This window comes from Dama dama, chromosome 10 (genome assembly GCF_033118175.1).
Source record: "Dama dama isolate Ldn47 chromosome 10, ASM3311817v1, whole genome shotgun sequence".
Lineage (NCBI taxonomy): Eukaryota > Metazoa > Chordata > Mammalia > Artiodactyla > Cervidae > Dama > Dama dama.
Window position 1 is genome coordinate 39,174,500 of NC_083690.1, and position 25,853 is coordinate 39,200,352.

At 48.0% G+C, this 25,853-nt stretch overlaps 1 protein-coding gene across 3 annotated transcripts in view; it reads left to right on the forward strand.

The window, feature by feature from the left end:
• Positions 1 to 25,853, forward strand: part of RNF216 (ring finger protein 216) — a 115,768-nt gene that overhangs the window by 70,853 nt on the left and 19,062 nt on the right. For all 3 annotated transcript variants that reach the window (XM_061153705.1, XM_061153707.1, XM_061153706.1), the window contains one exon: positions 21,548 to 21,645. In XM_061153705.1, the coding sequence (XP_061009688.1) occupies positions 21,548 to 21,645 (98 nt within the window). The remainder of the gene's footprint in view (positions 1 to 21,547; positions 21,646 to 25,853) is intronic.

Sequence of the window (25,853 nt, forward strand, 5' to 3'; positions counted from 1 at the left end):
GTGTGTGTATGGAGAGAGAGGTGTCAGAGCTTTGTTTAGACTAGGCTTCTAGTTAGGTTTTCTTAGGAAGATCTTTGCACAGGATCTGGTTTGTTTTGGCTTGCTTTTGTCTGGCTTTGTCTTTAAGAAACAATAACCCCCTACCCCCTGGAAACATGGGCCTCAAATGAGAATCTATCCAGCATTCACTGGTCCACTTTGGAGCGTCCCAGCTGGGTGCACACCTGCTGTAGACCCAAGGTCAGCCTTGGAATAATAGGGCAGGATGATAGCGGGAGGGGAAGGACTTTGAAGCAGAATACAAGGAAGGTTAGAGGCTTTTCTGCACAGCCTGGCTCTCACAGTACACTCTTGTGCGTCTTTTATTTCTTCCCTAGTTGTTAGGCTTGAAGTGCCCTTCTTCCATTTTAAGAATAAGGACTTAGATTAGACCAGCGTTTTCCAGCACAAGCCTGTTCATGCCGACTGTGCACCTGTTGCCCTTCTGTGCCCTCGGGGTGTCCGGGGTGCTCTTTGGGTTCCCAGAGCACGGTTGACACCGTGGTGGTCATGCAGACAGGCAGAAGGCCTGGAGCAGACCGAGTTTTGTCCCACGCAGATGAAGGCTGCTGGGAAGTGGCTCGCCGGCTCTGCTGCAGGTGCTGCTGGGAGAGTCCGACAGGGCTCGTCTTGTCTCCGAGGCGTACTACTTTTTTGCACCTGCTGTCAACACTTTTCCTGTCAGCTTTGTTTTGTGTTTAAGTTTGCATAAATTCTTAAGGTGTGAAACCGGGGGAAAAGGAATTTCTTTGAGAGAGAGGTGGTGCTGTGCACTTTATGATCCGTGCGGGCCTGCTTCTCTTCTCCATCCATGGAGGTAGAGCCCAGAAAAGCCACTCCCCTTGCAGGAGCCTCAGCCTCTCGTCTCTGACTCCCCCACGTCTGTGCAGGGGCCCGGGATTGACCAGCTGATGGGCGGGAATCACCCGGTGCAGTGACTAGCCCATAGCAGCTGCTTCATAAGTGGTGCTGTGGCCAAGTGTTCGAGAGGCGCTATTATTTTCAAATTCTCACCTTTCAGTTAAATTGCAGGAGTTCTGCTGTTACATATGAAGCTACCATGTTCAGACATGAGCTGTCTTACATCCACATTGCATCCTTTTTTGCGCTCCTGCAAGTGGGTTGTCAGCCTTTCTTTGAACAGCCTTCCCAAGGATTCCTTGTCTGGGAGATTTTTCTCGTAGCCTGTGATGACTTAGGGTTATTTGGGGTTTTGTTTTTTCTTTTTTTTTTCCCCTCTAAACCTAGCCATATGGAAGAATTTCTTCAGAATCTTTCCCACCCCATTTCACTTGGTCCGGACTGTGTGTCTGGTCTGTAGCCTTGGCCTCCTGCACTCAGCCCCTGACTCTCTTCCTTCTCCCAGTCTGCCTTATAATGTTGTCAGTCTTGCTGTTCCTCGGGTCACCCAGTTAGAACATGCAGCACTTCAAGAGCCTGGGCTTTTGACACTCTTTCAGAAGATAGAAGTCCTGCCTCTTCCTCCTGATTTCTCACAAGCCAGACCAGGTCCCCCACCTCCCTGCCTCTGTTCACACACATGCCTTTACCTGAACCTCCCTCTGGACCATTCTCTTCCCTTCTTGTCCTGCCGTCTCCACTAAGCCCTCTCCAGTCCACCCTGCTCTGTGGATCCTTTCCACGTGAATTACCATATACAGTCAGGCAGGTAGGCAGACAGAGGCCCTTATGTACTCTGGGGCTCCACCGGAGAACCTCAGTAAGCTCTCTGACTTCAGCCTGCTTCCCCCACTCAGGTAAAGCTGGCCCTAAATGCAGTGCTGCCCACAGGTGGAGTTTGGTGTTGGCGAGAAGGCCTCTCTCTCAGCGCAGACTATTTAGGAGACTGGTCTTGGGGAGCCCACGCAGAGCAGAGCAGACACCCACACTGTACGTGCATGTCCCTGTCCCACTGCAAGTGGGTAGAGGCTGATAGGTACCCCCACACACCGTGTCTCTCTTAAGACACAACAGACCTATAAATGCAGCTTCTTGGGCTGAGTCCCAGGAAGTCTCAGCTGTCCTGTAGATTTTCTGACCATGAGATCCCCAGAAGTCAGATAGAATCCAGAGAGAGAACCTGACGCACGAAGGTCTTCTGCCTCCCGTCTAGACCACCTTCCCAGCTCTCCTTGCAGCCTGTCCCCAGGCCCTCTGCACTGCTCTCCCCCGCCCTGCGCTGTTGCCTGGGCCGGCCCAGCCGCCTCCCGCGAGTCTTCTGCGTCCAGTTTCGTGCTCGTGCCTGCGCTGGAGTGCTTGTCATGCAGGACGAACTTGGCCGTGTTGTCTCCCTGTTTAAAACCTCCACATTCCCCGTGGCTCTTCGGATGCACCTCAGGAGGCCTTCCATGAATGGCCCTGGCTCAGGGTGGCCTCACCCGGCTCCTTCCCTGCATGTCTTTTTTCTGTTGAAATTGGTCAGTAGCACAAGCTCTCGCCTCATACGTTGCCTTGGGAGGTAGTGTATTCTGAGGCTGGTTGCTTTGCTCCTCCTTACTAAGTGTAGCGAACATAACTCTTCAACTTGACCATTTTGCGAAGTGAGATCATTAGTAAAAACAGAAGTAACTGATACAGCTACAAGATTGTTGGGGCTTCCCTGGTGGTGCCATGGTTGGGACTCGGGGCTTCCACTGAGGGGCCCTTTACTGTTTTGAGTGGTTACTATAAGGAAGGAATTAAGGATAAAAAACAAAGATACTGAGCACTGCACTGGAGCAGGCTACCACTCGGGTTCAGTCCCTCGTTGGGGAACTGAGGTCATTCAAGCCACGCAGCATGGCCAAAAAAAAAAAGATTGTTCCTCCCCCAAAGCCAACATGTACTTAGAGGGCCCACTTCTAGGAAGCCACGTGTTCATCCAAATGGAAAATAAATTGGTGGCACTCTCAGTTTTCTGGGACTTAGTGACAGTCCCCACAGCCTGTTCCCTTCTGTCCCCCCAAAAGCATGACTCAGAGTCTCAGCATGTATGAAGAAGGTCGGAGGGCAGCAGTTTGTGCACAAAGGTCAGAACCTCTCTGGATCTACCGCAGTCTGATGTTTGATCACCGTTGAAAGCCAGTCTGTTAATTTGCAAGGGTTGCCGTAACAAAAAGATCAAGATCGAGGTGTTGGCACATTTGGTTTCTTCTCGGCCTCTCTCCTTGGCTTGCGGATGCTGCCTCCTCCCTGTGTCCTCACAGGGCCTTTCCACTGTGGACACATCGCTGGTGTCCCCGTGTCCACACACCCTTCTCCTGTGAGCACTCCAATCAGGCTGGCTTAGGGTCTGCCCTGAGGGCCTCGTTTCAGCCCGATCCTGACTCTGAAGGCCTTCTCTAGATAGATTCTGAACTACTGGGAGTCAGGACTTCAACCTGAATGTAGGGGAAACAGAATTCAGTCCATAATAGCTGCCCCCCAAAATGTGTCTTTTTTTAGCCTGTGTGATTGAGTTGAGCGAGCCATATAAAACTGGAGTGGTTATAACTGGGCTCCCAATAAGTCACAGACAGGTCTGTCAGAGCTTCAGCAGGCGCGCCCCCGGTGTTTCCAGGCTGTCCAGCCTTTACCCAGGCTCACAGGGCAGTTAGTGCTGAGGCAGAGCGGAGCTTGGGAAGCCTGACAAAAGGCACATGGCTTCTGGTGAAGTTTCATCCTGTGGTCCATCTGCTGCTGTTTTGAGTCATTGCTGTACAGAAGAATTAAGAATAAAAAAGATACTGGCAACCCCAGTGCAGGCTGCCACTCTGGCAGCTCTCTGCAGGGCCAGGTGTCCACACAGCTGCTGTAGCCTTTCTAGGGAAGGGGCATAAAGGGGGGTGAGGGACATGGTTCCTACTGGGTGACCTTCCTCTCTCCCTTCCTGAGCTGGGCTCTTCTTGCCTTCAGGGAAGGCTGTGGGCAGGCTCCTTATGTGGTCAGCAGTACAGGTCCCCCTTCGGTATGCCACGTACCTGGAACTGAGAGTTGGGACCATGGATAAAATCTAAAGACAGCTTGAAAAAGTTGAGAGGGAAGTCACATTTGCAACGTACTTTGTTACGAGACCCATTTCAACACCTTAGTTGCACTCTTGCTTGCAGAGGTCACCTTTGGGTTTTTGAACACGAAGGAAATGAATGAAAAAGTGGGGGTGGTGGTTAAGCATGCTTTGGGAGCAAATGGTGAGGACACGCCTTTGATTGACTTCTCCCTGATCAAACACTTTTTCATAGTGCTTCAGATAGTGGTATCCTAAAGTTTGTTTTATACTTGAGTGACGAACTGCGCTGAACATTTTGGTCCAAGAGTAAGTAAGCAAGAAAAGAAAAGGCTGTTTGTCTTTGTCAGTGGTCAGCTCAGTGCTCTCCCTGGGTTCTGAATGTCTCTTCTGGGCGGCTTCCTCGACATGGCTGCAGGTGAGCCCTGCCTGCCGGCTGGCTGGGTCCTTCTCTGTGCTGGCAGGCAGCCTCTGTGGTCAGGCGAGTGTGTGCTCAGCGCGGATGGTTTATATGCAGCCCCGGAACCCTGCACCAGCAGCATGTGTTTCCACGGTGCTTCCCAAAATGCGTTGCTCACCATCTCGTTTTCAGCAGAATATTTAGCAAGTCTGATAATTTTAGACCTTGATTTACAGACATAAAGAATTGTAGATTTCACTATTGGCTCCTTCTGTCACCTCTCTCTCTCATGCTTCTTTGTCCCCTGCTGTTAAGTATTTTGATGGCCTTTCACTTGAAGTAAGGCGAAGTGATCATTTCATGAGCATTGAGTATACTCTGCTACTCTCCATAGCTACATTGAAAAGAATGGATAATGTATATAGTCAGCTTCCCTAAAAATTGCCAGTGCTAAAAACTGATCTAAAGAACTCGGATTACCTGATACTTTCTTGTCTGAGCAGAAGTATCAAAAGAATCAGCAAAACCAAGACCTGTGTAAGCAGAGGCTCGGCCTTCTCAGACTTTACTGTGTATTCGCATCACTTAGTAATCCTGTCAAAACGCTGGTCTGCTTAGTAAGTCTGGAGTGGAGCCTGGCGTTCTGCCTTTCTACACGCTCCTGGGAAAGACAGTGCTGCTCCTCCTCTGAGGTAACCATCCCCTGAGGAAGCCATCCGTAGCCACTCATCCGCACTGAAGTGTTCTCTGATGTCCTGTATAGTATTCTGTCCCACAGAACTAAAAATCATTGATTAAACTGCTCTTGTTCCTGAGGGAGAGGACGAGTTTTCAGTTGGATAAAGAGCCATGAGGGCATGTCAGTGGTGGTCTAAGGATAGCAGTGCCTGGAGACATTAGATGGTTAGCATGCTTTACTGTTTGCTGTAACAATAATATTTGGAAGCACCCACACCGCAGCTGGAGTGGCCAGAGCCTGTGAGGTGGGCGTGCGGAGGGAGGCAGCAGCAGCCGTTCCCCAGCGTGGGGACAGGTGTCGCCTTCCTGGTCTGTGCCTGGAGAGCTGGAGCTCGTCTACCGGCGTTTGTCATCATGCCCCTGTGTTGAGTGACGTTTCTTCCTCCTTTTTCTGACGCTTGTGTCCAGTCATGTTGCTTGAGCCCAAGAGAGGCCTTCCTTTCTGTCACACTTAGGAGCAAGGAGGGAAAGGTTGAAAGCCCACCCGAGCTGTTTACCCTGAGGAGGAGTTTGGTTGGTTGTTTTCAGTGAGTGTGAGAAACGCCTCACTTGGCAGTAGACCCTCCGTGCAAGCCTGCAGTGTGAACCAGTTGCGGAAAGCGGGGTAACTGCCTCCAGCACCAGCAGCACGTCAGCAAGGAACGTCCCTCTTGGTTTTCTTAACCTGCTTCGTCCCAATTAAGCAGCCCTGATCACACCTCCTGGTTGATAGCAGAACAGGAAGAGGGAATGTGAAAGTGCCTGTGAAGTACAGAGGTGACGGCACCCTTTCATTTGCTTACCACTGTTTCCTCCTTCCTTTTCAGGAAAACAGTGAGCCTTCTGTCTTCTTTAGGATGTATAGAATTTGGGAAAACTCTGGGTTCTTTGGAGGAAAATCATTCCAAAAACCTTTGCAAGTATGTGGTGCTGTTGATTCCCAGCCCTTTTCCACGAGCTGACCATATGGCTGTGGGCACATGAGATGTTTATAAATGGCCATCCTCTCCCTGGGCAGTGAAGAAGGAAGGCCCCGAGCTCTAAAGAAAAGAACTTTGTGGTCAGGTGTAGCGCAGGCAGAGGACTGCAGGGTCCACAGAGGAGGGTTTAGGCCCAGTGTGTGATGACTGAAGAGGACACACAGTTTGATAACTTCGAGCACTGCTCATGTTACTTGGTCCTCTGCTTGGCCCCCAGTGGGTACTTAGTAAATTTTTTAAGTGGATGATGTCAGCATAAAATCTGCCCTGCAAACCTTAGGAGCGAAAAAAGAGAAAGACATACCCACAGGGCACTATGTGCTGTGACTTTGGGCTCCACAATCACTGTAGGTGGTGACTGCAGCCATGAAATTAAAAGATGCTTGCTCCTTGGAAGAAAAGCTATGGCCAACCTAGACAGCATTTTAAAAAACAGAGACAATACTTTGCCAACAAAGGTCCATCTAGTCAAAGCTATGGTTTTTCCAGTAGTCATGTATGGATGTGAGAGTTGGACTATAAACAAAGCTGAGCACCAAAGAATTGATACTTTTGAACTGTGGTGTTGGAGAAGACTCTTGAGAGTCCCTTGGACTGCAAGGAGATCAACCAGTCCATCCTAAAGGAGATCAGTCCTGGGTGTTCATTGGAAGGACTGAGGCTGAAGCTGAAGCTCCAGTACTCTGGCCACCTGATGCAAAGAGCTGACTCACTGGAAAAGTCCCTGATGCTGGGAGGGATTGGGGGCAGGAGGAGAAGGGGACAACAGAGGATGAGATGGTTGGATGGCATCACCGACTCAATGGACGTGAGTTTGAATAAGCTCCGGGAGTTGGTGATGGACAGGGAGGCCTGGCGTGCTGCAGTCAATGGGGTCGCAAAGGCCCAGACACAACTGAGCGACTGAACTGAACTGACTGTGCTGATGTAGAAACCAAGCCCCGAGGACCATCAGGCTGCGCTGGTGCTGTCCAATCACCAGGGACCTAGAAACGCACACGGCAGAGGGGAGAGGGGAGGGAGGAGTGGAGCCCCACTGGGGTCAGCACTCGGGAGAGCCTCGGCGGCCAGGCACCCCCGGAGGTACTGCATTTGCTTGTGAATCCTTGTGCTGCTCCAGGGAGATCTGAGGGTCATCTTTGAGTAGACACTGCCCAGTAGCAGTAAATAGCAACAAATGCTTCCTTTTATTCTCCAGACCTTTGCTACACTGTTGTCTTTATTCCTTTCACCTGGGGCAACAGGTGGGGCGGGCCTTGAGCTTTAAAAGTGAAAGAAAATCCAGTGGGACTCTCCAGTTACCAGCCTGGAAGTGTACCTGAAACCACATCATTTTCTTTTTTACTGGAGTTTTTGAAATAACTTCCTGTATGTCATTTTTTTCTCCAGTCTGTCCACCCAGTGTGGTAAGCCATAAAATCTCTCCAGTAGAGCAAGTCTGTGTCTGTCTCAGGGAAAAGGAAGAAAAAGGAAACTAGAGAGACTTCGTTGTCCTGAGAGGTCCAAAAACGAGTGAGTGGGGGCCACGTTCAAGGGGACAGGACAGCAGCCTCCACAGGGGAAGGCTCACACGGGACCTCTGCTTCCGTATAAAAGTCCACTTCTGCAAGGGGAAGTGAGCGTCACTGGAGAAAGAGTGGGATTACGGGTCAGCAGAGAGGTGAACAAGAAAATGGAACAACGCTGACATGCAGAGCCCGTGCAGGCGTGCGGGGAGACGGCGGCCCCCGGAAGGAGAGGGCACGGGAGTTGTCGCTTCCTGTCCTGCTTGGACGCGCTCAGGCCGTTCCCACCCCAACCCCTGCCACCTCTCCAGGAACCTGTTCTCCCAGGTTTTCCAGAAATCGTTACCAATCTCGTTATCAGAAATGGTCATAGGAGCTGCAACAGTTTTGAGAGCTGTGTGGAGACTGTTCCTCCTGCCTCATCCACTCTGAGGCCTGACTGCCGGCCTTCAGCCCCGCTGTGCTGGGAGGCAGTGCTGGTACACCACAGTGGGCATCCACAAGGAGTTCCTTTGCTGTGATTTGGAGCTAAAGTTTGTAGCTCCAGGAGGCTGCTACCAACGTGGGGTCTTATGTTATGTGAATGATGCAGTGCTGAGCCATCAGTAATGAACAAAATGGGAGCCAGGAATTATCTGAGTGTCATCTAGTGGTGAATGGGGCTCAGAGTTGAGCCAGTTCTTGGTTCCAGGAAGCCTGACACTAGCAGGGCTTTGGATTCCTATCCCTGTAGGACTACAGAATGCCAGAAATTTTGTCATGAATTGTGCAAGACTTGAGAAATGCAAGTAGGATGTGTGTCGATACTCCGGCAGAGAGAGCTGGCTGTGATGTTGTCAACTAGCCCAAAAGAGCTATTGCCAGCCCCTCAGGCACAGCAGTCTTACCCACTCTCCTTCATCCGTCATCCTTCCATTTAAGAAGCCCAGTCTAGTTACCTTAAAGGCCCCACCACTCCGAAGCTTCCTATTTCCCCCCTTTCTGCCCTGTCCACCACCCCGGGAGCACCCCAGGACTCTGACCTGTGCCCCTTCGTGTTTGTCCCCACTTGCCTGGGGTGACCTCATCCAGGCTGTCTTAAATTCCTTCTGCATGCCAGAGCCTTCCACATCTGGACTCCAGCCCCAACTCTCCCCAAGCTCCTAGCCTAACGAGTTCAAACCACACTACCAAAACCTCCCCAATCCACCACATAAAATCTAAATCTGTTCTGTTTTCTTCAGGAATAACTCCATTCTTCTTGAGTCCTGGGGGAAAAACAGCATGATTACAATAATGTCCCTATTTTCTAGTTCATCAAATATGGGACAGACTCCACTTGATTAATCCCATCAGGAAACATCATTTGCTATTATAGTTGCAAATACTACGTCTCTGTAATGTCTTCCTTTTTAGGTCTTGTTTTCTTGACAAGGGTTTCATAAGCGCACACTGACTACCTCTCATAAGCCATGGATCCTAAAATATTAAGACGAGTATGATGAGACCTGCTCACAGATCTAAAAAGATTATAACCTACCTGTTCTCCGACTGCACTAATCTCATGGGTTTTGAGTTTTGTGAGAAACCCTGTTAATGAGAATTGACTAAAGATGTCCTGGTCAGAGAAGCTTGTCGTCTGGTAAAACTAGAAGACGTGTGAACTTTTCTCCTTCCCTCTGGTATCTAAAGACCAGTGTTGGTCTGTATAGGCTGGAAGCTCCACCCTCAGGGAGACTGAACACAAAGTCGGGGGGTTGACCTGGTATCCCTGCAGCCCCTCGCACCTGTCTCTGGGGACAGAGGGTAACACTGGCCATACAGTGTTGGCCCAGTAGGCAAGGATTATCTGGCTGGTAAAGGGCCGTAAGGTCATGCCAGGGCAGATTTCATAATCATGACCATTTTTGAGAAGAATTTCCCCCAGCTGCCTTTTTTTATCTTCCATACCGAAATAGTGGCAGGAGCTAATCAGAATACCTTTAAAGCCTCCAAGATAGTTAACATCCCAGCCTGCGGTGCTCTGTCCTCCAGGGCTCACCCTGGAGATTGACCTTCAGATGAGTCTATTTTTATGTGAGACCCAGTTCTAAAATTCTTCGTTATCTAGTCTTCAACTCCTTAACCATAGAAGGGGAGAAAGGAGGAGTATGTGGGGGCAGTCATAGAAACAGCAGTAAGGGGAAAAAACCACCTGGCCAAAACAAACGTGAGGACTCGAAGGGCCCAGCACCGCTTGGGTAGGGTAGGGACGGCTGTGGTAGATGCCTGTGGCTTTGCTGGTAGCAGCTCAGAGCGACTGGCATACACTGAGACCATAATGCGAGTTACCGACAAAAGGGTGAATTGTGTCCTCTTCACTCTTAAGAAGTTCATCCCAAATGGTTAAAAAGTGAAAATGGCACTTTTTATTCATGTTGCTGCAAATAGCATTATTTCATTCTTTCTATGGCTGAGTAGTATTCCATTGTATATATGTGTGTGTAGCACTTCTTCTTTATCCGCCCATCTATCAGCGGACATTTAGGTTGCTTCCGTATCTTGGCTTTTGTGAATAATGCTGCTGTGAACCTCGGGGGTGTGTGTATCTTTTCAAATTAAAAGTTTTTGTCTTTTCTGGATATATGCCCAAGAGTGAGATTTCTGGATCATATAACTTTTTTTTTTTTTTTTAAGTTTTTTGAGAAACCCCCATCCTGTTCTCCATAGAGACTGTATCAATTTACCTTCCCTCCAGCAGTGTAGGAAGGTTCCCTTTTGTCCACACCCTCTCCACCATTTATTTGTAGACTTTTTGATGATGCTCATTCTGACCGGTGTGAGGTGATACCTCATTGTAATTTTGATCTGCATTTCTCTAATAGTTGGTGATGTTGAGCATCTTTTCATGTGCCTGTTGGTCATCTGTCTTTGGTAACTTTTAGAGTTGCACTTCTCCCTTCACATATCTTTAACCCATTTTTATATCAGATTTCTTATTTTTTTTACTTCCCAATTTTTGCCAGTTCTCTGTACATTCTAGATATTCATCTGCTTTCAGTTTTAAGTGTTCCAGATATCTTCTCCTAGTCAGTCACGCATCTGTTACCCTGTCTGTGTGTCTTCCTTAGGATAAAACTGCTCAGTTCACTCGGTTTGCCTTTGTAGTGTGCACTTTGGGGGATGTGTTTAAGAAACCCTCTCCTCACGAAAGAGCATGCATTTGTCTGCATTCTCTTCTGTTAGGTTTAACATCTGAGGTGTGGTTTCTAGTCAGTCTTCCCTGTCTTAGAGAGCCTGACTGACCTGTCCAGCACAGCCGTCAGTCCAGGCCTCTTTGGGGGTGACTGTTCATTTCATTCTAATTGTATGCAGCTCATGGGCTCCTCTGCTAGGGTGTGAACCTCTGTGGGGTGGGAAGGGGCGGGCGGGACAGGCTCAGGGGGCAGCCAAGCCGCCTTCGGAAGACACGGGCCACTGCCAGGGGCCTGCAGGGCCTCCCTCTTTGGAAGCTTTTGCTCCTCGGGTGGAAGGCCGGGGTCAGAGACCTTTGTAAGCCTTCCTGTCCAGTATCCACAAAGGGTGTTGTGAGCCCTGAGTCCTGCCCCTGGTCTGGGACCACTGCCGGCTGTACAGAGTACCCCCTGGAACTGCACCCACCTTAGACTCAGCCCTTCCACTGGGCGGCCTGCTCCTGAGGCCCCTGCTTCCTCCTGTGCTCAGACCTTCCGGCGGCGCCTCTGCCTGGTCTTGAACCCCAGCTGCATACACCTCCCTGCCTGCTGCTGGACCAGACACGGGGGAGAGGTGCCCAGGTGACCTTCATTCCTGCTCAGGCCTGTGTGGTGGGGCCTGGTTCCTCTGCTTTTCTGGCTTACAGTGTGTCTGTAAGTCATTCTCCAAAGAAACTTCTTGGTGTTTGAGTGGATGAATGACTGACTGAATCCTAAGTTGATGGCTTTCAGATTATTTTGACTGTGACTTACAGTAGAATTATATTTTACCATAAAATCGATGCATACATAAATACATATATGTATAACCTAAGCAGTAGTTTTACGAAATAAATACCTGGCATACGGAATGCACTCTCATATCTTTTCTGTTCTAGTTTTTTTTTGTTTGTTTGTTTTTAATCCACTTACTGTATTTTACTAAAATAATTTCGGGGCCCACCAGTGGATTCTAGCCCATGGCTGTATGACTCATGGCCGTGAGGAGCCGGTTCCCCAGACTGGCCGTGTGTCTCACAGCCCTCGCGCGGGGCCCAGGCACAGCCTCTGCCCTCTCGCCCTTTGCAAAGCTGTGGTGAGGCCCGAGGGGCCTGGGGCCCAGGCGGAGGTGCGGCTCCAAGACCTGTGAGCTTGCCAGGGGAGGGGGGTCAGTGGAGGGGGTTTGAGGACTTCACTCACATAAGTCCTTCTTCAGAGAACCCTCTTTAACCTGTTTACTCTGGGTGCGCGCCAGAGTCCTTATCACTATCTCACAGGCCCCAGACACCCAGCCCTTCTTTCAGCTCACTGGCCTTCCCAGCTCCCTCCTTGCTGTTCCCATGGCCTGGAATTCCTTCCCCCAGACATCACAAAGCCTACTTTCTCTTCTCTCTTAGGTCTTTGCTTAAATACACCTTCTCAGAGAAGCCTTCCCCCACCACCCACTTCCAGATTATGAACAGTATCCCTCTCTGCAACCCAGCACTGTATTTTCCTCCTATATATATGTGTGTGTATATATATATATACATATATATGTATATTTTCCTCCTATATGATATATGTATTTACCTATAGTCTTGTCTCACTGTATGTTTTACTTACATGACATATGGTGACCTTTCCCTCAGTAACTTCTGGAAAGATGGGCGACTTGGCATTTGTCCATTTTATTCTCCATTATCGAGAGCAGTCATCAGAGTATATTAGCACACACCTGCTGGCATTGCCATGGGTGTTGCTTATATTGTCCCCATGGTTCTGTTAAGTGGACATTCTAGAGAAAGTCATATTTGAATAACTATTAATACTGTGAGGAAATTGGTATTTTTGTGGTTATTTCAATAAAGGTAAAATTAGACTTCTATTATTCCTGGACCCCTGGGAATAATTTACATTTACATTACATCCCACTGTTCTTAGAAGTCCTGGCTGCCTAATGTGGTAAAAAGCAGGCAGCCATGGCCTTGGTGTAATGGCCTTTCCCAGTCAGGGTTTCAGTGGTCACCCTCTCCTAGGGAAGATCCCCTGGAGGAGAAATTGGCAACCCCACTTCAGTATTCTTGTCTGGAAAATTCCACGAACAGAGGAGCTTGGTGGATTACCATCCACGGGGTTTCAGAGTGGGACCAAACGGAGCACCCCCCAGCGCTCCCCCAGGCAGCCCAGCGCTCTGTAAGTCTCCGTGCCTTTACTGCTCCCTGCCCCTAGGGGGCGGCAGCAGCCCAGAAGCCAGATATGAACCGCATGTTCTGATTTGTCACCTGATCTTGGTGAATCCGAAGAAAAGGGGTGTGTTTGGCTTCCTTCTAAGCTGCAGGAATGAGATTTGGAGATTTCTTTTTTTAGAATCTCCTCCTGTGCATAGAAGTGGTAGGGTGTGCATCCAGTGCACACATTTTTTTAAATTCCCATAGTTTTGTGTGTGTGTCCATCAAAAAACAAGAACGCTATAGAATCTTCCCCAGAGAGGCCCATTCTGCAGTAATGTTGCCCAGAGCTGTTGCCTGGCCACTCCCAAATTTTAATTTCTACATTCAAAAATCAAAAGGTTCTTCTGTCTCAGATTATTTAATTTGAAGGATAGAGAGATATCTCCTAGAAGAGCTTGGCTTCTTGTAGAGGCATGATGTAATCCAATAATTACAAGACATCACCAAAAGAATTAATGTTTGAATTTTGTTCAGCCTTAAGAAAAGTAGGCCCAGGCAGGCTAGATTTGTCTCGTTGGGGTGAGGGGTGGGCAGGAGGAACCTGTGATCTGACCTTCCAGACTCCCCGGGAAGAGCCTGACTGACTGTGATTTTGAGTCCTAACCCCTCTAAACTAGAGTCTCTCACAGGCAGTGTACTTGGTGAAGCTCCTTTCATTGGAAATGAAGAGAGATCCATTTCCAGATATTGAAGCTATAGGAGAAAATTCACCAAGAATATCTTATTTTAAATACATGCAGTACTTTTCTCAAGCACCTTCTGCAGGCATTTGGCCATTAACTTCTTGGTAATAACCTATCTTCTTGGTAATAACCTGTCTGTAAATTTTGTGCATTAGGTTGGGGAAGGGTTTTAAGGAACAAAGAAAGGAATGCAGTGGAAAAGGCATAACTCATATCCTTCAGGCATAAACTTTAATGGACTAACTTGAAGTTGTCCCACATGTAACTTGACTTTGTCATAAAACCATTGTGACATTTTGTGTAATTTTAAAGAAAAAGGTGTGATAGGGTTCTTTTGGGAAGGGATCAGTTTACTTGGAGGTTTCTTGTGCCTTTTCCCAGATAAAATGCAGAAGCCCCTAGAACAGGGTAGGGCTAAGCTACGTTTGTAACTCTTTATGGAGAGGAATGTGCTTTGTCTTGCCCGCCATCATCTCTGTAATTTTTCATCCATTCAGCCCCTTGTGTGTGTCAGACCTAGTGCAAGGCCCTAGAAATCCGAAGATAATTGAGACATAGTATGGAAGATTATAGGCTCCTTTCAGTCAGGAATTTTTGCTGGTTTAGTCACCAGTGTATCCCCATGTGGCACATAGCAGGCACTCAGGGGATAACATTTTTTGAATAGATGAACCCTCCACTCCAAGCCTGTCTGTAGTGATTAGCAGGGCATAGACTATGCCTTCGAGGAGTGCCTGGCCCCTTGGAGATGTGATGTAATCAGATAATCACGAGGAACTATTAAAGGTGCTGTAATAGCGTTGGAGCCAAGGGCTCTGGGAGTGCAGAGAAAAAGTACCAGCTTCTGACCGAGTCAGTTGGGTTTCCCAGAACCCCTAGTATCTGAAATGAGAGCTGATGAGTAGGTGTTGCCAGCAGAGAAAGGATACCTCGGCAGAGCTTTGCAAGGCTGAAGTGTCGGGCGTGGAGCCCTGGCAGGAGGCCAGTGTGCTAGCCTGAGCGCTGGCTTGGAACAGGTGCGCCCTGGACAACTGCTTGTCTAAGCATCTCTCCTGCACCGGCCTGCCCCCCTCCTCCAGCAGATGCCCCTTGGCTGTGAGCTGCAGCGCTGCCTCTGCACACGTCCCCGCACTCCTGCCCCTCACCTGGCTTTAGTTCCCCTGGATGTTCCTTGTCTTCTGACAGAGTGGACATTTTATCTGTTTGGTGGTCTACCCCCCCACCGCCCAGAATGTAGACTCTAGGAGGGCAGGGACTTCATTTGTTCACCAATGGATTGCTGAGAACAGTTCCTGGTCCACGTGGCAGATCTCAGGCGAAGGAGGGAAGAGGGAGGTGTCCTTACTCCTCTCAGTGCAGATTGCTCCAGAGCAGTGTTGGTGATGGTCATGATCTCAGCCATTGTCACCAGCAGGTCTTTGTGTATCCTGGTCCTGGCCACCTTTGGGAAAGTGAGTGGCAAGTATTTGCAAGGAAAGGCCCTGGGGCTAGTTGAGGGAAGGACCAGGTCATTGGTAGTTGGTTCTGGTGTGGAAGGCTCATGTGTGTACATCTAATAGGAATCTAAAGACACACTTTCAGACATGCAACTGGAGGAAAGTGGCAGGAGCAGCTACTTCCTCACATGTATCTAGTCCGGGATTGCTCTGTGGTTCACGGATTCCTATCATTATTATTAAGAAACCGTCCTCAGGTTTACTCCTAGTCCGTCCTACCCCTTCATGGGTCCTTCCCAGCTGTCCCGGAAACGGGGGCAGCAGGCACCCTGTGCAGCTGCAGCTGGGTGTCCACAGCTCAGTTCCCTGATGCCCAGGGTCCTACGTGGCCTCGCTGGCCCTTCCTCTGTGGTTTCCCCACATAAGACGCCCATTGTAACCTCAGGGCTTGTTTCATACCCTCGTGCCCTTGGGTTTCCAGTGAACAATGACCTGCTGTTGCTTGCAGCGCCATGCCAGGAAGCGGTGAGTAGAGTGGGAAGTATAAGTGGATTTGAGCAGACTTGAATCCACAGCTTTACAACCTTATAAACAAGGTGATTTGCCTCTCTGAGCCTTCCTTTTCTCATTTACTTAACAACAACAACAACAACAACAACAAAAACGGATATTGGCCAAGTGGTATGGCTATGAAGACTGAATAAAATGTGTATGTGAACAGCCTGTACCAGAAGATGTATAAGTCTGAAACCTTCAGTGGGATATGAGTACAAGATGCTTTTTAAAGATGCTCCCTACCATATAGATGACATTTCAATGAGAAACGCATCTAAAGAGCCAAAGCTGAAAAAAAAAAATCTCCTTTTAAAGTCAAGTCCCTTTCTGAAATCATGTAGGGAAACTGGCCCTCTTATTCCTGACCAGAAGTGATAGGCATGTAGCCATTTGCCAGTCGCAGGTCAGCCTCGCTGCTGCCGGCTCATTGCTGGCCCCGCTGGGTTCAGGAACAAAGTTGTGGAGGGCTGTGGAAGAAGTTAGGCCCAGAACTGAATCCAGACTCTAGGCTTGTTCTGCAAGTTGTTTATAGGGCCCTTGTTCCGGGAGGGGGGTGGGGGGGGGTGGGGGGGGGTCCCTGGTACTGCCACCTAGCAAGGCATCCCTCCCTCTGCCAGGAGCAGCCAGAATGGTCTTTTAAAAACGTAAATTAGATCATTGCACTTCCCACCCATCGGCCTGGCTTTCCAAATGCCTCCCTCCTACTTGAGCGGCTGCACCAGGATTGAGCACTGTCCACTCTCAGCTCTCCCCCTTGGGCTCCAGCCAATACCAGCTCCCTCTGCCCTGCAGATGAGACAGGCCATCCCCCGCCCCCATGCCAGAGGCCTCACTCCTCCTCCTCCCTCTGCCTAGAGCACCCTTCCCCCAAATCCAGCTCACTCTGCTCATCCCTGAGGGCTCAGCTTCAAGACCGCATCCTCAGAGGCTTTCCTGGTCCCTGGGCTGATTCTTAAGTCTGCTGCTTTACAGCACCAGTGCTTTTCCTCTGAAATATTCCTACCACAGTTGTAGCTATATATCCTGTTCGTTTAATGTTTTCTTCACCAGAACATAAACCCCAAGAAGTCTGACTCGCTTATTGCTATATCCCCAGCATCTGATAGAGCCCTTGACAAATATAAAAATTCAGCAAATATTGAGAGTGAATAAATAACCTAGTCTAAAATTGAACTTGTGTTCTCGCCTCTGCCTCCCACCCTCGCTCAGATCTGCTTCTCCTTCGGCAACACTTGATCCAAGTCCATGTTTCCAGCACCCAGTCCCGCAGACTCTTCCGGTCCTGCTTAACTGTCTTCCTGCTTCTTGTCTCAACCTCTTCAGTCTGTCAGAGCTTCTGGAAACGCAAGCCCAGGCAGATTGCTGCCCTGTCGAGTTCCCTTCTTCCATGACTGTCCGATCTCTAGAGCAGCAGATGTATGACTTTGTGATTGCTGTCTCTATTGGGGAAAAAAAAAATGTATCCAGCAGAATTCCCCCCGGAGTGTGTGTTTATTTACTTATAAGTTATGTGTTTGTACTACTGTTGTAACGTACATTGCAAAATATACATAAATATAGAAATTTTTAAAGAGTAGGATGAAATAAATACTTTTAAATAATTTTAGTTAAAAAAAATTTTTTTTTTATTTCTAATGTAACTTTATTTATGCACGTATGGATTTCCGGCTGCGCTGGGTCTTCATGGCTGCACAGGCTTCTTCTCTAGCTGCGTCCGGCGCGGTCCGCTCTCCCGCTGCGGGACGAGCGCGTCTCACTGCGGTGCCTTCTCCTGCTGTGCAGCGTGGGCTCCAGGAAGCTCAGGCTTCAGGAGTTGCGGCTCCCGGGCTCCGGAGCGCAGGCTCAGGAGTTGTGGCTCACAGGCTTAGTTGGTCCACGGCATGTGGGATCTTCCCAGACCAGGGCTCGAACCCGTGTCTCCTGCATTGGCAGGCAGATTCTTTACCCCTGAGCCACCGGGAAGCCCCTAAAAAATTTTTTATTTAATGATATTAAAACCTTTTGTGCTCATTAAAATGTTAGCACATTGAGTATGTTTGAGAGTCTGATTCTGCTCTTTTTTTTTTTTTTTTTTTTTTTGGCCGTGCTGTGCAGCTTCTGGGGATCTTAGTTCCCTGACCAGAGATTGAACCCATGGCCTCAAAAGTGAAAGCCTGGGGTCCTAACCACTGGACCACCAGGGAAGTCCCTGGTTCTACATTTTACATACTTTAATGACTGTTGTAGCTGGGAAAGGTGCTTCACTAAAAGATGTGAATCCAGACAGGATACTGGTTGCCTGTGTGTTCTCATCACTCATAACACTGGTTTTATTCAGTCCCATGAAGATGCCAGCTCCTCAGAGAATCCTTGTCTGACTTAGCCCCTCCCCCTACTCTGCTGCCTCTCGTGTGCCTGTGTGTGTGCACACGCACACACGTGTACACTGTTACACTTCCCTCCACTGCACTGTGCTTGGTTTGCTCATGTGTCTAACCTCCTCAGCATCCTTACCATAGAGAAAGTAGAACTTCTCACATTCCCTTAGCGACAGGAAGGAAAGCCCACTGACTGTGCCTGAGCTTTGACTTGGCCAAGCTTTACTGATTCCCAGGGGTTCTAGCATCCATCTCATTGCCAGTTTTTCTGTCTTACTGTGAAACTCTTAGTGATTCGGCTAGTATCCATGAGTCATTTGGGTCTTGAGGTGGGAAGAACCAGTGACTCTGACAACTGGAAGACACATGTGGCCTGAATGCCCACAGCCCTGTGGCTTCTAGAGTATGCTAAGCATTTGTGAATGGTCACATGCCTGGGCCTCATCTTTTATTTAAGAGTTCTGAGGGTTTACAGCCCCGTCATTTTTTGAGTACCTGAGATGGCAGAGCAGAGACCTGGAATTCAGAGATTCTATTTGAATTGGCCACAGCCCCATGCCCCATATCTTAGGCCTGCGACGTCTCTCCCCAGGAGAGTAAGTCTGGAAGTTTCCCTGGAGGAACGATTCAAAAGTAAGGGAGCAGCTTATACTCTGTTCCGCTTCTGAGACAAAGCTGGAGTCAGGCAGGTAAGATGCAGAGTGACAAGGAGCCCAGCGACTTCAGAGCAGGCCTGGGGGCATGGCGAGCAGAGCACTGAGTCTGGTGACTTGGACCCTCGTCACCCTTGGTCTCCTCTCTCAGGTTCTCTGCCAGCAGCAGGAGGCCCTGCTTCGTGTAGATGATGACCTGGGACATCATCCGCTAGCCTTTGAGGAAGCTGTTACTGTGAAGAAATGTCAGCTCCCTGACAGGGTCATCTGAAACTAAACGTGATCTTCTGCCTTATCCATTAAACATTTAAGCAGCAGAAAATGGATGAAGAGAAGCCATCGAGTGCTTTCTTTATAGTGCAAAGTTAAGACCTTAATGAATAGGCAGATCACCTTGAGGCATCTTGAGCGCTAAAGGGCAGCATAAAAACTTAACCAGAAATCTCTCTGATACCATGAGGAACACGGACTGGTTGCTGCTCCTTAATGAGGTAACCAGTATGTACATGCCTTCCTCATCAAAAAGGAAGAAGCTGACTTCTGTGTGTATTTGGGATGGTGATGAATTCAGCTGCTTCCTCCTGATCTGAAAATGCACAAGGGTGATGGAGAGCCTCCTGATTAAACTTGAGAGTCAGGATGTGCACATCCCACGTGTTTTGAAGTTCCTTGTCAGCTGTGTACTCTGCCTTACAAATGGTCCTTGGGACTTTCATTAACCTTACTTTGAAGAATTGACTGTCTTCATGTTAGAAGTGTTCCAGAACATTCCTTCTAATACTGTTTAAGCACTCTTGCATTTAGGAACAAAGCCTAGCTGTACTTGAGAGGAGAGGATTCCCTCTTAGTAAAATGCCCACTGTGCTTAGAAGAGAGGGTATGTTGTGAAGAAACAACACAGAGAAAGCTCCAAATGTGAAATCCACCCAGCCTGCTCTTTGCTTGTCTATTTTAATTGTGGGTTTCTAGTCTCTTCAAAAGACATTTCATTTTATTCATTGGGACCCCTGATCCCTTCAGCGAGAAGTACATGCCTGAAAATCCACACGTGGACCCACGGGAGAGCCACTGTTGACGTTGGAAGTGAGCAGTGGCTTCATGGTGACCCCTCCCTCACAGCTGACTCGGCTTGGCCGGCTCAGCTTACTGTTGTGGGCCTGGGCCTCACCTAGAAGGTGGGTTCTTCCCTATGCAGAAGGTCCCATGATTGATAAGTGGGTCACCAGGAGCGCTGGAAAGCACTCTCTCGATGCTCTGTTTTCTTTTCGAGCTGTTATGCCCGGTGGGTGGCTGGGTTGATATTGTTTTGAAGGTTAGGGTCAGATACCAGCTCATCTGTTCTCCAGCTGTTGTTTATCCTCCAGTTTCCTAGAATAGTCAGGCACAAGGTCTTTTAAAAATGAGTTTTGTGCTGCTTTATGTTTGGGTGTGTAATAATGAAGTCACTGCTGACTTAGCTTCTGTTTGCTGACAGCTGTAGGTAGTAGACCAGACAGCATCAGGACCTTTTGGAAGCCACAGCATTTAACAGACAATCTCTGACCAGCTCCTCTCAACCCCATCCCCACCCCATCCCATTGATTGAAGCCTTTTATGAGCAAGACTTATTCAGGTTCTCGGTTCCTCATGCAGTCCATTCTGTTTATCTTTTAAAATTTTATATTTTAATTAGGTAGTGCATTTATGTAATATATAATACAAAGAGCCTATAGCCCGCTTTCCAGCCACTCCGGATAATCAGTACTGCCAATTCTTGGGTATCCTTTCAGGTTGATTCCTGTATATCACTGTATTCTCCCACCACCACCTTTTTTGATGTAGAAATGCTACTACACAGAATCATCTTTTAAAATCAGCAACCTGCTTGTCTTACTTCCATGCTTGACACCTTTTGATGCCTCCTAGCACTCTTAGGATAAAAGTCAGACCAATAATCATGTCCTACAAAGCCTCACACGGACAGGCTTCAGTGGGCCTCGCCAAGCCTATTTTCAGTATCTGCAGTCCAGCTACGGGGACCAAACTTACCCAACTTCCTCTGCCACTGTCTTTCTCTTACTGTTCCTCTGTCTGGAATGCTATTCTCCTTTTGCTTTCTTTGACTCATCTTCCTAATCTCAGGCTCTACTTCCTCAAGCCTTCACTGGCCCCCAGGCCAAACAAAGCTGATAACACAATCTTTTCCTTCATTGTACTTATTAGGGTGGTGATTTCCATTTATGGAAATTACATCGGATTCAAGTTTCTTTAAATTCTTGTTGTTGATGTGAGATGGTTTCCAGCATATATGAAAATATTTTGTAAACTGTGAAGGGTCCTGGAATAAAAAGTAACACTTTTTAAAATTTATATTTATAAATGAAGTTAAGCTGTGGAGGATGATAGCCATGTTTTTTGAGTGAGGGGTGGCTGAGGGGACGTTAACTTAACGACCCCTAGTGATCCTAATCTAGACTGTCCTTCAGTTCAGTTTAACACAAGTGGTCTCTGCCAGACCAGTGCTGGAATAGTGGGTGGAACCAGCCCTCAAACAGCTCACAGCATTTTAATTTTAAAAGCCCAAGACCACATGAATCTATCCTCTGTGGTTTTTTCAGGTGACTCTTGGAATTTTTAGAAAGCCTTATACAAATTGGGTGATGGGAACAGTGCTTTATTTTGATCTAAAGAGCAGAAAATTTCCCCATGGTTCCTTCTAACGATTCTTACGTCTTCTGTTGAGATGTCTTAAGAAATATCCCTGCTGAAAGGGAGAGCGATCCTCCAAAAGAATGCAAGCCAAGTGAAGCTTATTTCACATTCCCTGTTGTTGAACGGAAACTTATATAGTGTCTCTTCACCAAGAGCTGTCTTTGTGTCTCTCCTTTATCCCCAGGAAACCTGTAGGAAGTGTCAAGGACTCTGGAAAGAGCACAATGGCCTCACTTGTGAGGAGCTGGCTGAAAAAGATGACATCAAGTACCGAACGTCTATGTGAGTAACATGATTTGGGGAGCCTACTGACTGATTTTCAACTCCCCCATTAACCTGTCTTTTGGGCGGGGCATGGCGGGCAGTAAATGCTGTGTGAAAAAACAAGCTCTCGAGCTACTTCAGTCTAGAATAAGGTCAAGGAAGCAACCTAACCCCATTATGACCTCTGGAGTGCAACATACTGCCTTCAGTCAGAACCGTTACTGTGTAGCGCTCCTTATGTGTCTGGGCCTTTACAGACACTGACTCTTTAAGTGCCTTGGCTTACATAATACAGACGTCTATTTCTCTCTCATAGTAGTCCAGCCCTGCCAGGCAGATAGGGCACATCTGTCCTGTGAGGTCATTCAAAAACCTCACTCTCTTTGTCTCATCACTTTGTAGTTCCCTAGAGGAGTGTTCTCACCTCTGTGGTTGTGACTAAGTTGCAACCATATTTGCACTCCAGCCTGTAGGAAAGGAGAGAGACAGAGACATTATTTCTGCTCATACCCTATTGGTCTAGACTGAGCCACGTGGTCAGAGTGGCCCAAGGCAGTCTCCATATGTAGTCTCTAGCTGGCTGATTTTTTGGTCCAACTTAAATTTGAAGGGTAAGGAGTGGGTTTTGTAACCAAGAAAATGGAGTGGGAAATGGCCATCTAGGGTGGTTAACAGTCTCCAGGTCTCCACCAGAGATGGGTACTGTTATCCTCATTTCATGAATGACAACACCTGAAGCACAGAGAGCCCCAGTAAACGTGCTTACACAGCGGTTACTGGCAGAGCAGGAACTGGAATCTGGGCAAGGAGCTCCCCGGCTTTGCTGTCTGCCACAAGGTTAGTAGGTAGAATAATGTTTCTCAGAAGTGTCCCATGTCTCCCTAATTTGTGGAATCTGTAAACCTGTGGATATGTTACCTTACATAGCAAAAGGGACTTTCCAAATGTAAGGTTATTGAACTTGAAATTGAGAAGAATATCCTGAATTATCCAGGTGACTGGATACAGTTCTTTGAGGTTATAGGACTGAGGTTCCCATTTTCTCAGCAGCAGTGAACAGAAGGTTATTCTCTGCTTCTGGAAGCTCTCACCCTCCTTGCCTCATGGCCTTCTTCCTCTGTCTTTGAAGCCAGCCAAGGGTGGTGGAATTCTTCTCATGTCTCTCTGATTCCTTTGTCCATCTTTCCATCTTTGTCTGACCAGAGATAAGCTTGCTCTGCTCTTAAGGAGTCATATGATCAGATTGGGGTTACCTGTAGTTAAGAGCCTGGAGCAAATTTTTTAATCTTTCTGTGCCTAGAAATTTCCTTATCTCTTGACCAGTGCAAGTTCGATGCATGAAGCAAGCACCCAAAGCCAGTGCTCTGGGACAACCCAGAGGGATGGGATGGGGTGGGGATGAAGGTGGGAGGGGGTTCAGGATGGGGGAACACATGTATACCTGTGCCCGATTCATGTTGATGTGTGGATAAAACCACTACAGTATTATAAAGTAATTATCCTCCAATTAAATTAATTTTAAAAATTTTCTTATCTGTAAGGTATAGAGCATAATCATATCTACTTGTAGAGTTGTGCAGATTAAAGCATCCATGATGGTTCTTGCCACATGATGTTTTCTATAACTATTAGCTCTTTGTTGTTGTTTTTTAACTAGAAGGCCCTGATTTATAAATGTGACAAAGTACATAAACAGACAACTTCATGCATTCAAGGCCTGCTCACGCCTGGTTGTATGTATTCTGCTTGCACTTGGTGATGGAGTTTTGCCCAGCTCAATAAACTGATTCTTGATTGCCCCCTGATCGGGCATTTGGACTGCTCTAAGACTCAGTCTCACAGACCCAGAGATGTTTCTTGAAAGAGTTGGTTACTTTTTTTTTTTTTTTTTTTGGTCCCACTGTGTGGCTTTCAGGACCTTAGTTCCCCAACCAGTGATCACCCTGGCTTCCGCAGTAAAAGTACCAAGTCCAAACTGCTGGACCACCAGAGAATTCCCAGAGTTGGTTACTTTTTGAAAGCACAGCCCCCATTCTGACCCTCCTGTCAATTCCTGCGACCAGCTCCATTCAGCCTGTTAGTCTGCTGTAGACACTTGGAACATAGCTTGGAAGGCTTCTCTTGGTTTAGTTCCTGCTGAAACCTGGCCTTTTGTCTCAGCAGTAAATGGATCAGAATCACATATCCAGATATGATACATGTTAATTCCAAAATGCAGAAAGGTCTCCCAAATGTCTGACTTCTTTCTTCATGGTGGGAATACAAAATACAGCAATGTGTAGTTAGCTTTGGGGGGAATAATAGCTTGATATATACACACCTGACCTCCAGACTACCAGAGATTCATAGAAATTAGAGATATCTGTATTTTTAAGGGATTTATCTCCCATATTATGGCACGCATACACCATATTAATGTATACTAGAGTGCCTGCTGCTTCCTGTTCCCTGGGTTCTAGTTGCATGTCATTAGAATGGTGGTCTAGTGTGTTATCTGTTGGGTGACAGATGATCAAGGTCCTTGCCAACTGCTTCTATGTTCTCGGCTTACTGGACAGAAAGTAAAAGGCTTTTCCAGATCAATAGCTGCATACCCAGTTGCCAGAGGTTCTGTTTGTTTGTTCTGGTGACATCTGGAACAGCAGCTGCGGTGAGAGCTAGCATCTGATCAGGCCTGTGGGGGTGCGTTCTCCAGGACCCATTCCTCAGTACAGACCAGTCAGAGGAGTAAAGGAGATATGTTGGGAATCAGCAGCCCTGCGTCTTTGAAGCTTTTGATGGTGGCGCCAGCCTCAGAGACGCTCACAGGAATCTGGTGTCACCGTTGGTGGGGAGATGGCGCTCCTGGGGCTTCTCCTTCTCTGCTGCCTGCCCCACATGGCTGCTACGCCGTGGACCAGAGAGCCAAGGAACCCCCAGTAGCCTACTGTCAGAAGTAAGAAACGTCAGGGTACACACAGGGCGTAACGAGCAGGTTGTTGCTGAGTCATAAGATACAGCATAATAAGTGGTAGGAGATGAGGCAGGTGTTCCAGCAAAACTTGTACAAAAGTGTTGGTAGCAGCACTGTTGGTGTTAGCCAGAAGAAGGAAACAGCCCCAGTGTCCACCAGCTGATGAACAGTCAACCAAGTGTATTGTAGTCATAGAGTATTATTCAGCCATAGAAAGGGAGTGAAGATACTTGGCTGCACCACGGATGAGCTTTCGAAACAGGCTAAGTGGAAGAAGCCAGTCTCAGAAGGCCGCATCTTAGGTGATTCCATGTATATAAAATACTCCTAGGAATATGAATATTTGCCTCTGTGCAAAATAGGCCAACCCACTAGAGACAGAAAGCACATTAACGGTTGCAGTGGAAAGGGGGTTGGGGGGAGTGACTGCGCCATAGGTCCCGAGCTTCCTTGGGGGGTGATGAAAGTGTTCTAGAACCAGATAAGGGTGATGGGTGTACAACACTGGGAGTACACTGGGTGTCCCTGAATTGTATACCTTAAACTGGATAAAATGGTTAATTTTTTGTGTCATGTCTTCACCAAAAAAATATATACACATGCTCACGAAGGAAAGCCATTTAAGATTTCAAATAGCCTGTGCCACAAGAAATAGACAGTGCCCAGAAGGTGCTCCCAGCGTACTTCAGTAGTGGTGAGAACAGATAAGCAAGGGATCACGGACTCTGGATTGGTTGTGCCAAGGGGGGGCAGTGGGCCTTCCTGTTTGGACACAAGGTCAGCACACACAGCTGCAGCTCAAGCCTCACTTCCTTTCCTGCAAACGATCACATCCTGTGAGCCTGTTTGCTTCCTGCCTCGTTTAGAATTGACTCGCCAAATCGCCCTCCTCCCAAAAAAGCCAACTATGATTTCCCCCCAGTGCCATTTTGCACTTTCACATCACTGGATAGGTGGTCACCACACCCCTTAAGGGCAGTCTTTTTTTGGGACAGGGTCATTCTGGCTGCATCCAGCACTGTTGTTTTGCAGAAACGGACTTAAATAGATATTCCTGCAGTGTGAACAGCTGTTTGAACATTACAGCAGTGTTGGTTGTATGTGTTCTTTATATTCCTCCATCCATTTGGAACTGCCGTGACTGCCCCCACCACACCCAGTGTTACCTCACACTGGCGACTCACAGCGTGGTGAACAAGCAGGCCTGTGCTTTCTTCCTGGAAAGGACAGTGTTCTCGGGAGCCCCTGCTCCCCACCCTGCAGCTCAGGGGCT